We start from the raw sequence: 14,294 nt of genomic DNA, 5'->3' as shown, positions 1-14,294 counted from the left end.
GACACTAATAACTAAATAAAACTTTATTTTTTGGTCAGTGCATTCAGACAGTTAAAATCAACTTCATCAGGATTTCAGTAAGAAATTCAAACGTTTTTAGGCCAATCGCTGTTTTTCATACCAGCTTTGGCCACAAGATGGCAGTAAAGTCCTGGACTTTCACCTCTGTTATTTTTATATTTCTGTCGTTTACATTGAAGATTCAGTGTAAAAATGTTCAAAATCATAATTATTGACAAAATATATTTATTTAATTCTCAGCAGCACAATTTGAGTGAATAAGTAAGCAACTTTATTAATATTTCATAAAGCATTTCACAGGAAGTAATGCATTAAAACAGGTGCAAAAATGAGATGAGAGGAAAAATACAATTATCTTAAGTGTTGAAAGCAAATGCAGCAATTTCATTAGTCAAATTAATATTTTATTTTTCATGTAGAAGAAAATAAATATAAGAAACAGTGGAGCTCATCTGCAAGCATCAGGTCTGAGGATGATTAATATTTTAAATTAAGCTTCATGTCCAGCGGTGTGTTCACATGTTCGCTTTAGTCCTTCTTCGTAATATTTGCAATGACTGAAGAGAAAAAAGTGAAAGTCAGAGTTAATTTATAAACGATGCATTGTTTCCTGTGTTTGCATTTGAAGAGCTGATGTACCTTGTTGGACCCAGGAGTCGTTGGGATGGACACATACGGGTCCTTTCTTTGTGTAGAATCTGGACACGTAAACAGATTCGTTAATTCTGGTGTGATTCTGCGTGTTGAAATGAATCAGAGTGAACTCACATCACAGCGTTCACACAGGGAAACCGGGCCGGCTGCTTATGGAAAACCAACCGGGAGACTTGACGGCTGAGGTTCTTCCTGGAGACGTGGAGGCAGCACGGCCGGTTCTTCCCGGTCGGATAGTGAGCTGCAAACGACAGAAAGGGAATTAGAGTTTAAACTGCAAAAACACAAAATATTAACAAGTATTTCTCTCTAGTTTCTGATGCAAATATCTTCCTACTTGAAATAGGACAAAAATGACATAAAAATAACTTTTCATGAAGATATAGGAACTTTTTTTAAGTCACTAATTAATTAATATTGACATAAAAAACGTAATAGTAGTAATCTTCCTGTTAAAAGGTTGTTGTTCCTTCCTACTGTCGCCTTGTGCTTTCTAAGACTTTGCAGAAAAGTCAGTGAGTTGATACAATCCTCCTAAAATAGATTATTGTTTTTCCATGACAAACTGGAAACTTTCTGTCCTCCATGTTGTTGGGTTTTACTGGTTTCCATTACAAGTGTACGTAAAACTTGTCAATATTCCACTAATGTCCTAAAAACATAATTTCTCAATTGCAGTGTTTCCATTAAATGAGAAACATAATTAAAATCAAACATGAGTAACTGTTTATGTGATAAATCATTAGAAACCATGCAGCACCATCATCCTCCTTCCCCTTCCTGTCGTCTTCTTTGTCGTTTCCATCAGTAGCAAACGGGGAAGCTTTAGATTATGACATTCTGAGTGGAATAGAGTCTGGTTTTGATAACGCCTGGCAGTATTTTCATGTTTACCAGACTAATAAGTAAATATGCTCCTACATGTAAAGTACATAAATAAATAATCCAAGGTTTTCTCCAGATATCGGGGCTCGGTCACTAACTTCGATTCAGCCAAAAAAAAAAAAAAAGCATTTTATTGAAAAACGAGTTTTGTTTAAGTTGGCATCTATTCATTAAGCAATTGTTTTTTCTGTAATTTCAATTATGAAGATATTCTGATGATTGTTTATTCTGTGGACATAAATTTGTTTTGTTCTTTTATCTGTTTATCGTGTCAATATTTCTTTAAAAAGTTTTCAAATGCTGCTACACCATCAAAACACCTAAAGGTCAGAAGTTTCATGGTATATAAAACTTAGACAATAGAAAAGTATCGATATCTGTATTGGCGATACGGGGATGTATCTACTGTGTATCGGATCTTAAAATGTATTTTAGTCGATGTATCGGCCACACAGTCACATGAAAGCAGTTTGTGGCGACTTCAACCGGTCCGAGTTTTGTTTTGTGCAGAATGCATTACAATAATCGAAATAAAACTAAACCATGAATTAAGATTTCCAGTTCAGGACAAGAGCAGATGGATCATTTAAATGTTTCCAACAGGAGATTTTGCCAAAACACCAAAAATCTCCTTTGCAAAAACACAAAACCTGCAGTTAGTTTAGTCTTACTTCAAGAGCAGAAACCAAAAACCCGTGGTAATATTTTGTGTTTTTGCAGCGGTAAATAAACTGTTAATAAACTGAAGTGTCTGTAGCCGATGGATGAAATGCAGACGTGCGGTGAGGAGAATCTACCTGCAGAGGAGTGGCTGCATGGACAGGCTGTGAGCAGGAGGAGCAGCAGGAGCAGGATCTTCATTTTGATCATCAGCTGATGGGTCGGACTGACAGCAGCTGATCTCTGGTCTGGTATTTATCGGTGCCATCAGCGGGGCTCCTGTGGCCCCATGACGCTCATGTCTTCATGCTTCTGCAGGTTGTGTGATTGTTTCGTGGTCAGTGTTTCTCACCTCCGCTCCAAACATCAGAGGCTGTTCGCCCCTCCAACCACAAGCTTCATCTCAGTGACATGTTTCTGAGAAACGGCTTCACACGTCGTCAGAAAACACGTCGCCTGTTTCGCTTTGTCATGGTGGCAACTTCACACAACAAAACATGATTTCTGTTTCAATCTGACGGCTAATTATAATAAACACAAAGGCTGAGGATAATCATCAGATGTGTTTTCAAATTTGCACAAAAAATATCTCAAACTAGTTTTTAAATGGACTCATTTCTGACGCTTACGACAAATTTCCTTTAACTTCCAATCAGAGCGGAAACAGAAACCTTTAGAGTTTGGGTAACACTGGAGTCTGACATGAACATGACATAACGACTTATGAACATTTATGAATATTTATGACTGCTGACATGAAATGCCATAATGAAACTTTTAACGGATCTTTGCATTAAAAGTGTCATTATTTACTGAATAATGCAAAGTTGACACTTTTAATGTAACGTTTAGTGCATCTTTACATTAGAAGAGTCATTATTTACAAATGATGCTTCATGTCAGCAGTCGTAAACATTTATGAAACTCCCTCATCATGTCAGTCTGGTGCATAAACACAGAGTTACAGAGTGTTGCACTGTTTTAAATCCAGCTCAGATTTATGCTTCACAGTGAGGATAACATTATGATTTGACATTTTCAGGATTTCCTGTTCTGACTGCACAGGAAGTCACACATGGATTTCCCACATTCAGTCGCTGTAATGAGTTCACACCTTTTGCTCCAGAACAACAAATCTAAATTTGTTCTGGTGGTATTTTATGTGACAACACACAGCAGAGCCATTAAAGGTAAAGAGTGTCTGCTTTTACAAATAAATATATGAAAGATGTTCATCATGTTTCAAGTTTCTTAATTAGATTTAGGTCTGTACTTTGACTAGGCCATTTGAACACATTTGATCGTTAAAAGTCTGGTTTTCTTCCAGGACTATAAAGCTCAGTGAAGGTTTTGTAACTGTAAATGTTAAACTCTACCAGTGGATAAACAGCTGAAACGTTTCGCATCAACCACTCAGCTGTGGTCAGTTCAGGCTGCTTCCTTCTTAGGTAAAAACGATGTTGCAGAAACTAAAGTTTTGTGTTTTGTAACATTCTGCGGTTGGGCCTCTCGGATCCCCGTCACTGTTAGTGTTCACCTCCGTACACGTCTAAAAGAGCAGCACAACGTGAAGCAAAGTTCAGTTTTTATTTTCCACTTTGAGTTTCTGCTGCTTCTAAAGAACAACCAAAGCGATTTTGAAATCATCCAGACATTTACAGGCAGTACGTTCATGGTTTTAGTATCTAGTAAACGAACTGTTTCAAAAAACTCTGCCACATTCAGAGGGCAATGAGACGTTGCCTAGCAACCCCAGCAAAGCCCAGGTTGTTACCTAGCAACCCCAGTTGAGCTCCAGCTGGTTTGGCAGAGTCGGGTATTAAACTAGTTACATTTACTTGAGTAACTTTTTTTTAAGTACTTTTAGGAGTATTTTTACTACTTTGTGCTTTTGAGTAATTTTATTATGAAGTATTTCTACTGTTGAGTAAAATTTCTGGATTTTCTTCCCACTGAATAAAAACAATCATGTTTTAACCAAAAATCCACCAGACAGACACACACCTGCAGTTTTTATTAAAGTTTTATATGTTTTTTATTGAAATAAACTGAATCGAAACATTTTGTTTTGCCTAATTTTGTTATTTTTGTTGCTTATATGAATTATTGAAAATTTGGTGGTCTTTAAAATACCAACATTTCCACTTAACTGTCTGAAGATGCAACTTTTAAATTTTAAACAACTGATAATTGGATCAGTTATTCAGTAATTCAGTGGACTTTTTTTTTTTACCAAATTCTTTTTTACTGTTGATCTGTTGGATTGATACTTTTTACTCTTACTTGAATATAATGTTTGGGTACTTTATTCACCTCTGAAATTAAATGGTCAGTTGGTTTCATGCTGTATAATGGCTGCTGGGAAAGACAAAGTGTTTTGTTGTTGACTTACCATCCAGAAACCATTTGCTGGATTCTTGTTGGTTGTGCAGGAGGCTCTACTTCTGTTTTTCAAAGATGTATGGTTGAATATTTGTGCTTCTGTTTGCATCTGTTTTCACAGGTGGTTGTAAACGTTGAGTTGTGGGCGTGGCCAGCAGCAGTTTGTTTAGATTTAAAGTGACAGAACCCTAAAACAGTTCATTCTGAACTGACCAGAATAAAATCTCATTATTTAAGAATGATTTTATACAAAAAAACATAATAATCATGTTTTGTGTAGGCCATAAACCAGCCTAACCTGCTCACAGAAGCAAAATAATTCACCAAGCAATATTTATCACGGACGTTGCATTATAATATCAGGAAGTTGTGGCAACTTCTGAAGAATGGAAGATTAGCTGGTAACTTTCCACATCCTGCCGACTCAGGCATCATGTGACTGATGATCCAGAGAAACTTAATGATTTCACCGTGACTCGGCGTGATCGGCTTCAAGAAATATGCTAGTCATTAGGCTGCAGACACTGTGTCAGATTTAAAGTACGAAAAAGAGGAAATTTTAAGTTTAGGACAAGATAAACGAAAACCTTATGTTAGACAACATCCTGAGTCAAAATGTCAACATGCTTCTGATGTAACAAATTGCAGAAACGGAAACATAAAAGAAATGCCACTTGGTTTCTCAACCTAAAATGTGGTTTGCTGTGAAACAGAATCGCTTTCTGAGATTAAAGCGAAACTTTTAGTGGATTTCAGTTCAGGAAACGTTTCAGGAAGTTCAGTTTTCCTGATAAAGTTCAAACCTGAACCTTCATGGATCCATTTAACCCCAAACTGCAAAAAACAAAACATTACCAAGTATTTTTATCTGGTTTTATCTGATTCAGTGCACTTGAAATAAAACAAAACTAAGTTTTCGGCAAGATATATGAATTTGTTTAAGTAAATAAGTCCTTAGTATTGATGAAAAGTTCTGGTTTCATTTGCAGATTATTTCACTCGTAAGATATTTCTTCCAAAATGTTTACAGGTAAAGTTAATAAAAGTATGAACTTTGGAAGGTTCTGGGAGGAATTATAATCTATTTAGACGTTATTCGTCTAAATAGATTATAATCTATTTAGATTCTCTCCTTTCATTAAAAACCAAACAAACTTTCTGCTGAATGTAAAATTACTTCTTTCTAACACAAACTTCTTCTGGAGTAAATTCCTCCTGTGTTGCAGAAGCAGACGTGGTGCTTTTGTTGTTTTGCTTTGAAATGAATAAAACAACAATAAAACCATCTGTAGTTGATCTGGAAGTTACATTTCTGAGTTGTGAATCAGCAGAAGTCGGCGGCGGCTGTTAGCTTGACGCCTCGTTCAGGAATCCTCCCTCATTCTTTACTCATAAGATACTGACTGCTCATAATTACCCAAGATGACCACATTACAACAGAGCTAAAACATTTGGGTGGATTTTTACTCAGACATTAAATGTTTGGTAGGATTGTCTTTTAAACAGTTGGAGCGTTTGGTTAGGAGTTAGTTTGACCTTTGACCTCCTTCTACTGACCTGTTCCTTTCCAGATTTCTCAACGCCGCTTTAACTGCACTATCTGATGTCTTGTGATGTTGATTCAGAGTAACATGTTATTCCCATGATGCCATCTATTTTGAGAAAACACAGCATGATGCTGCCACTGCCGTTCTTCAACAAAGTTTGACAAACTTCCCTGTTTCCTGCAGCTGCAGCAGCCGCCATCATGACCAAACAGTTTTAGTTTCATTTGGTTTCTGACTCTGAGTGGACGAAGGACTGCTTTCACTCTCTGACCAGAAACCGGATCAAATACTTTAACTAGACACCTGCAGAAACATGGAAATGGTTCCCAGCAATGGACCAGTTACCTTCCTGAAGTTACGTTTTTACTTTTTCATGATGGAAACTGTCTTTGTTTTTACTAAACGTTATGAATTAAGCTGTTAAATGTTATTCATGAAACCATGACATTAAAAATGATTTAATCCTGGTCAATTAAAAGCTGGATTTAGAAAATCCTGAACCAGGAAAAGTTTATTTATATACTGCAGAGTCATCTTCAATAAATCAGAGTTTACTTCCAGTGAGTTTCATTTGTCTGGTTAAAAGTATCGACATAAAATCGACATTAAACATACTTTACATTAAAGCTACATTCTAATTTTAATTATAATTAACAGAAATAAAAGCTTTAAAACATCTGTGTGTAATTAATAATGTTTAACTTGGAGGTAAAATTCCTAAAATAATTAGACTTTTTATTAATATCTTCATTTATTGAATTTATTTTGTTTTAAATTGAAGTTTGATGATTTTTGTCCATAAAAATGTTTGATGAAAGTTAAAATATTGACTTTTATCTGGATTTTTATTTTCAGAAAATTAACCAAGATGAAGAAAACCAAACATTAAGTTTTAGATTAGATATTTTTATTTCTAAAAACAATCTTTATATCTTTACAGTTTTACTTCAGAGTGAAAAGTTAATGCCTTAAAGTAAACAGATAGCTTAAAATATTTTACAGACAATTTTATCATTTATTAAACTCTTTGGAGCTCTGTAAATAAATATAAATATAGTTTATCCTCTACCTGGACAGTGAAATACTTTAATAAATAACGTTACCAAATTAACACTGAAAAACGGAATATTTAACGTGAATTTAGCTTAATTCTATTCTTTCATTTTTCTTATCTTTAGTTTTTAGTTGTACAGAGAAACAAATTAAATATATTTTCTGTTTTTCTGCATCAGCTGCAGATCTACTGATCTGTGGATGCAGAAAACGTCTCACTTTCTGCGGTTGTGGAGGCAGAAGAGGAGAAAGACGAAGACGTAGATGAAGAAGACGGTCCGGGTGATGATGATGAAGGCGGAGCAGCGGTGGATGTAATGATGGAGAGGAGCACGGAAGATGAAGACGAAGATGAAGTTGAAGACGAAGATGAAGTTGAAGACGAAGATGAAGATGAAGATGAAGATGAAGTTGATGGAGGGGTTGAAGCGACAACCTGAGGAGTGGACAGCTGAGCTTTGGCTCTCCTGTTGGAAAAGCAATAAAAACATAAAAATATGAGTTTAATAGTGAAAGATTGAAGTTATTAGGAATAAATCCAGTTTAAACTCACCTCAGCTCTTGGATCTTCTGGAAAACCCAGGGAGCCTGAGGGTGGCTGCAGTAATGCCCCGTCTGGGTGGTGAAGCTGCAGGTCACAGAAAGAAGAAACCATCAACCAGGGGTGTACAAACTTTTGTAAACCAGAAGCAAAAAAACTAACAACCTAAATTCAGCCAGATAAAGTAAACTGATGTCACTGTAGATCCAAATCCTGATTTTTACCAAGGTGCAGAAAAAATGAACAAATTTTAATAAAAAACTCAGAAATTTTCTAGAAAAATGAAAAGAACATTCAAAGTTTTTTTCGTTGAAGATTTCGACATTTTTTGTAGAAAATTTCTGAGATTACTCTAAAATTTTTGTCAGAAATTTACTTTTTTCTCCACAAAGGCCCTAAAAAGCCGCGGCGGATTCTGCATGTTTGATGTGTAAAAAGAAAAACATCCAGTTTTAAGTTTATTTTGGGTTTTATTGAATAAATGTATTTTAATTAATAAAAACATGATTTGGGTCACTTTGTTTCAAAGTGTTTGCTATATTAGCCAAGTTTAAAACAGAAAGAAATTTGGCTTTTCAGTAAAAGCTTCTGGATAAACCTGGTTTGACTTTTTGTTCAAACTTTGTTATAAAAAGACACATTTTTTCTGTTCTATCTTTCATTTTCTGTGTAAGAAATGTAATAATTTTTACCATGGTTACAAATTAAAAGCCTCCATCTGAATCTAGGGGACAAATTTGTATCATTTTCAATAGCAGTCGGGGGGCCGCACAAAATCAGTCTGAGGGTCACAAATGGCCCCTGGACCGCATTTTGGACCCCCCTGCTCTAAACTATAATTATTTTAGCTGTAAATTAAACGATGATTCTGAAAGCTATCGTCTCCATGTTCCCATTTTAATCAGAAACTTTGCAGGTACGTACATGACGGCTGTCACACACGGAGGATTCGACCGCTGGACCTCAAACTTTATTATCGGTTCTTTGATCTCAGCTGTGCTGACTTTCTTACAGCAGCTAAACAACTTCTCACCTGAGAACAACAAAAAATCAAATATTTAGTCTTTATCAGGAATAAACATTAATACTTAACATTCAACTAAAGTTTGACCTTACCTGGATTTGCAGAAACAACCGCCATGATGACAGCGACCAGCGCGACCTTCAGCATGTTGATGGTAAGAAAGCAGGAGAATAAACGGAGAAGAAAGTATTTCTGGTCGGTCGGTCGTCTCACTTCCCCTCCACAGAGCTGGTGGTGAACTGACAGCCCTCTGAAGAAAACATCTATTTATTAAACTGAGAAAAGCAGAAGTTCAGTTTCTGCTTGTCAACCAGCAACAACTCAGCGCCTGACTAACTCAGATGACGATGATTTCACAAAGTAACTAAATTATATTTACAGTTTTTGTCATATTTCATCCCTAACTGTGTGGGTGAATGGAAACCCTGGGAAATAAGAGGTCAACCTGATGGCATAAGTTCAGACATGAACCTGTGGATTCACCTGTTCACACACTGCAAAAACACAACATACACTTGAAATAAGACAAAACTAACTTACAAGTAACTTTACAGCAAGATACAGGAGCTTGTTTTAAGTAAATACTTTCTCAATATTGCTGAGAAAGTTTTTGTTCCACTGGCAGATAATTTAACTTAAAACATCTTATTGTAAGTGAAATAATCTGCCAGTGGAACAAGAACTTTTTAAATTAATACTAAGGAATTATTGACTTAAAATAAGCTCCTATATCATGATAAGAAAAAGTTATTTGTAAGTTAGTTTTGTCTTATTTCAAGTGTACTGATGTTTTCTAGACAGAAAACTTTGTAAGATTTTGTGTTTTTGCAGTGTAGGGTTAAATGCATCAACGAAAGTCAAAATATTTTCAGAAAATTTAACCCATTTGGATAATTTTTTGTAGAATATATCTAAAATATTCAAAACAAAATACAGATTGGGAAGCTGAAATATTTAGGCTACTTGATCTACCATTGGCTGCCAAATGAGCCAATCCAGGAGCTGCGTTCATTTTGCTTGGTGCTGATTGGCTGAATGTCTCTGAGTGTAAATATTAATGAATATTAAGACATATTTGGTGTTTGGTTGTGTTTTCTAACCAACGAGAACCGGAGATTCACAGTAAAGAAACAAGTAAAAACAGGTATAAAGCATTTCTTTTTGTTTTTGAAATCAATATAAACATGCTATAATTAACACCAAAAAGTAAAGCTAATAAATTATGCAAAAAAATAAATAAATAAATAAAAAAATCCCAAAATGAGTCTAAAACTTATCAGGGCATATTGTATAAAAATCTAGGGCAATAAACTAAAATATAAATATTTTCAAATGGGAAGTCAATTTAAATGCATTTTTCAACTTCACAAAAACATAAAACAAATTTAATTAATTTCTCTAAAGAATAAAGCAGGACTGGTTTAACTGGACCAACATCAGAGTACGTAATATCTGCTTATAATAAGGAAACATTATTTAATAATTGGTTTATATTTTGGTTTTAAATTCAGGTTGAAAACAAGTAAAAAAGGGAAGATTTTGAGGTCAAGATGTTCTTGTTTTGTGGAAGTTGCATTCATGTCTCAACAGATTTAGCAACGAGTCTCAGCATGACTTAATGCAACAAGTCACAATGTTTTCCCTCCCAGTAACAAAAACAAGCCATAAAAACTGATATCTGAACACCTTCAGGCAAACCTATATATAGATATCAAAACTATAACAATCCTGTTAGTCAGGATTAGTCACACATTAAACATTATTGTACAAAAGAACAGAGAAATAATCTGTTGTCTCATAGTGGGGAAATTCAGGCGTTACAGCAGAAATGACGGAAACAAAGTAAAAAAAATATAAATAAACAAACTGCTATACGACTAACTCCTGACTCATCTTTTATGTTGATAAATTGTCTTAATAGATTATTTTTGGTTCTATCTTCACGTTTCTGTGCAAATTTGAACATTTTTCTGTGAATTTATTTATATCCACATTATCGTCTCAGTGCTGCCCTCTATAGGGCGAACGGTGCCTCAGCAGGTTGTTTAAAACGGTACCGAGTTCAGGTAGAAACGTGTTAGTGAAACACACCAGTGAAAATTTAAGATTTTTAAACCTTTTTAACACCATTATTAATAAAATCTTTATAATGACCTTTATAATGATAGAAATGTAAAGATAATTGTGTAGATGTATATAAGTATAAGAATGAATGTTTGGCAACAGAAGTGAGCCAGTCGCAAAGATGAATGTTGTCCAGGCGCAAAAAGCGATAGCTCACTAGCTAGCTAGCCAGCAGCTAATTAGCGGTAGCTGCAGCCGGTTCCAGTCACAAATTGCAGTTTTTTGCACGAAACTCAAACCGTTTCTACTACATTGAATGTATGACATTAAATACTCCTGTGACAACAAAAATGAATTCCTCTGATTATTGTGTTTAAGACAAACTTACATTTTTAAATGAGTTTGAGACATTTTTAGGGCTGCAATGAACAATTATTTTAGTAATCAGTTATTTTCACGATTAATCAATTTTTTTTAAATTACATTCAGCAGATGTTCCATTTAACTTTGTAAAATACGTTAGACAAAGATGCAAGTAAACAAATATTAATTATTTTCTTATATTAAAAAGTAAATTTTTATTGCCCAAAACACAACAGCATTACATTCCTGTACTGAATTTGAACCAAGTGAACCCAAAACTATAAAACTTGGTGGGTTTTGGCTAAAAATGTAAAAATATTTTGTACAGTTTTGGATTAATTAGTGCTCTGAATATGTTGTTTTTTCAGAAAATTACCTTTTTAGGAGGAAAAATTACGTGCAAGTGGAACTATCCATCCATCCATTTCCTAACACCCTTGTCCCTAGTGGGGTCAGGAGGTGCTGGTGCCTCTACAGCGAATATTTCAGGTGAGAGGCGGGGTCACCTGGACAGGTCACCTGGACAGGTCACCTGTCTGTCACAGGGCAACACAGAGACACACACACACACACACACACCCACACACGCACACACACACACACACACACACTTAAGGAGGATTTAGAGAGGCCAATTAACCTGACAGTCATGTTCTTGGACTGTGGGAGGAAACTGGAGAACCCAGAGAGAACCCAGCATGCAGAAAGACCAGGGCCAGGAATCGAACCCAGAACCTTCTTGCTGCAAGGCAGCAGAGCTCACTAGAACTTTTTAAATGTACTTGTTTTACGTAAATTAAATGATGCAGATAAAACAAGCTCTTATATCTTGCTAAAAGTTACTAGTGAGTTTTGTCTTATTTCAGGTCCACTAAGACATTTGCACTAGAAACTAGACAATAAATACTTGGTAAGATTTTGTGTTTTTGCAGTGCAGGCTGGGATTTGAACCCAACAGCTACTGACGATATGAGATGGAAACCAAAATGAACAAATATTTTATGTAAAATCACATTTATTAATGCATAAAGTTCTTATTTTCCCAGATGTTTCCTTCAGAGTTCAAAGTTCAAGCATTAAAGTTTCTTAAGTTCCAAACATTTCCACAAATCACTGAGTAAACATTCAACATGTCCGAACTGCTTCATAAGTTACTCCAAATGTTTATAAATACACAAGGTAATAAATATAAACCTTAACTGTGTCAGAGCAGCAAATTTAGCTTTACCAAATAAATAATTTAACTAATGAAAGAAACTAAAAATCCTAAATTAATTCAATATAACTAAGCTGTTTGTTCCGGTGTTGATGAAACATGTTCAGTTGTTTTCGCCGGAGGCGGAGGTGATGAAGGTCGCAGAGCTCTCCTCCTCCTCGCCAGAAAACGAATCGCCAGATGAAATCCCGGAGGCGGAGCTGAAGAAAGAAGAGAAAGAGGAAGGAGGAAGGGTGGAGGGAGGAAGAGAAGAAGGAGGAAGAGAGGAAGGAGGAAGAGTGGAGGGAGGTGGAGCGGCGGCGGTGGATGTTATGATGGAGAGGAGGGAGACCGCTGATGGCGCTGATGGTGCTGATGGCGCTGATGGCGCTGATGGTGTTGATGGTGCTGATGGTGTTGATGGAGAGGAACTGGCTGCACCCTTTGCCTGAGCCTTCGCTGCCCTGTTAGAGGAAACGTAGAAATACAGATTATAGACGAGTAAAACAGAAGGATAAGCACTAGGAATGTCTATTTTAGACTTTGTGTTTGTTACAATGTAAAGCACCTGAAAGGCCTTGCTGCTGAAATGTGCTACACAAATAAAATTAGACTGATTGACAAACCTGAATTCGCTGATCTTTCTTTTAACCCAGGGAGCCGACACCTGGCTGCAGTACAGACCGCTTTCTGTCTGAAAGCTGCAGGGAAAACGGACACAAATGATTAGAATCCACATTTTATAAAAATCTAATTAGATTTAAGAATGAAGGTTAGCATCTTAAAATCGTACAAAATCTGATCAAATATTTATGTCTAGATTTAGTGCAAATATCTTAGATCACATAAAATAAGAAAATTAATTTACAACTTTTCACCAAGAAATAAGAGCTTATTATATATAAATAATTTCTTAATACTAGTTCCACTTATAATAAGATGCTTTTCATCTTATAAGTGAAAGAATCTGCCAATTTTAAGAAATTACTGGCTTAAAACAAACTCTTATTTCTTGCTCAAAAGTTACTTTTAAGTCAATTTAATCTTATTTCAAGTATAATATTTGTACTAGAAAGTAGAGAAAAGTATTTAAGGTTTAATGTTTTTGCAGCGTTGAGTCTCCTTTTATTATTTTGCATATTCTGATTAAAAAGTGTAAAATTCTCTCATTAAAGATCTCATTTCATTGCAGTTTGAAGTTTTCGGATTGAAAATGCTCACATGATCGCCTGGACGCAGGGATAATTGGCTTTCTGGAACAGGAATCCCAGGATCGGCTCTGTGATCTCATTTCTGTTCACTTTTTCACAGCATGTGGCCAATTTCTCATCTGAAAATAAAGATTTAAAAAAAACTCTAAGCCTCAAATCATTTCCAGTTCAACACACACAAAAACAAACAGCTTCATTTTGAATCAGTCTTACCTGCGTGTCCAGAAGCGACCACCAAAACGACGGTGACCAGCGCAGCCTTCAACAAACCGTCAAACCGGATCATTTTCACTGACTGAGGGGAGAGAAAGTGTCTGGTTCTGGTTCTGGTTCTGGTTCTGGTCAGCCGCCTCTGCTGTGAACTGACGGCTGGACGGACGCGCCTCTACTTAACGGCCCGAAAGCAGAAGCGGCTCCCTGGTTAGTCATCTTCCGATTCCCTCCACTCTGAACATGTGAAGGACGGAGATGCTGACTTCAGGGGAATTCCACCAAATGACCCAAAATCTTTACTCTTCGGAAACGCTTTCATCAGAAAGTTTCATTCGGAAAGTTGAGTCAAAAACAGGGAGCTCCTTGCTGAGGGGGTGGAAGGAAACCTTTAACCGGGGGTTAGGCAACAGTCAAAGCCTCTTTCATGCACTTAATTATGGTCTCATTCACACTGGACCTGCTCGGTCCGCTTTAATCAAAC

The 14,294-nt window shown here is 36.0% G+C and overlaps 3 protein-coding genes across 3 annotated transcripts; all 3 read right to left on the bottom strand.

Moving 5' to 3' along the window:
• Positions 1-229: 229 nt before the first annotated feature.
• Positions 230-2,534, bottom strand: ccl34b.4 (chemokine (C-C motif) ligand 34b, duplicate 4). Its single transcript, XM_007565060.2, has 4 exons — positions 2,358-2,534; positions 790-916; positions 661-719; positions 230-578 (listed from the first exon to the last, which is right to left on the bottom strand). Exons 1-4 carry the CDS (start codon positions 2,428-2,430, stop codon positions 550-552), a joined length of 288 nt encoding a protein of 95 aa, XP_007565122.1. The 5' UTR covers positions 2,431-2,534; the 3' UTR covers positions 230-549.
• A 4,505-nt stretch (positions 2,535-7,039) lies between these two features.
• LOC103146952 (putative protein TPRXL) lies at positions 7,040-9,036 on the bottom strand. The gene is made up of 4 exons (XM_007565061.2): positions 8,860-9,036; positions 8,668-8,776; positions 7,756-7,830; positions 7,040-7,669 (listed from the first exon to the last, which is right to left on the bottom strand). The coding sequence occupies exons 1-4, from the start codon at positions 8,912-8,914 to the stop codon at positions 7,390-7,392; spliced, it is 519 nt and encodes a 172-aa protein (XP_007565123.1). The 5' UTR covers positions 8,915-9,036; the 3' UTR covers positions 7,040-7,389.
• A 3,155-nt stretch (positions 9,037-12,191) lies between these two features.
• LOC103146950 (spore coat protein SP96-like) lies at positions 12,192-13,995 on the bottom strand. Its single transcript, XM_007565058.2, has 4 exons — positions 13,814-13,995; positions 13,611-13,719; positions 13,016-13,090; positions 12,192-12,853 (listed from the first exon to the last, which is right to left on the bottom strand). Exons 1-4 carry the CDS (start codon positions 13,884-13,886, stop codon positions 12,514-12,516), a joined length of 597 nt encoding a protein of 198 aa, XP_007565120.1. The 5' UTR covers positions 13,887-13,995; the 3' UTR covers positions 12,192-12,513.
• Between the last annotated feature and the right edge of the window lie 299 nt (positions 13,996-14,294).

This window comes from Poecilia formosa, unplaced genomic scaffold (assembly GCF_000485575.1).
Source record: "Poecilia formosa unplaced genomic scaffold, Poecilia_formosa-5.1.2 Scaffold171, whole genome shotgun sequence".
Classification (NCBI taxonomy): Eukaryota; Metazoa; Chordata; class Actinopteri; order Cyprinodontiformes; family Poeciliidae; genus Poecilia; species Poecilia formosa.
Note: the sequence above shows the minus strand (reverse complement) of the source record. Positions and strands in the feature narration are given on the sequence as shown.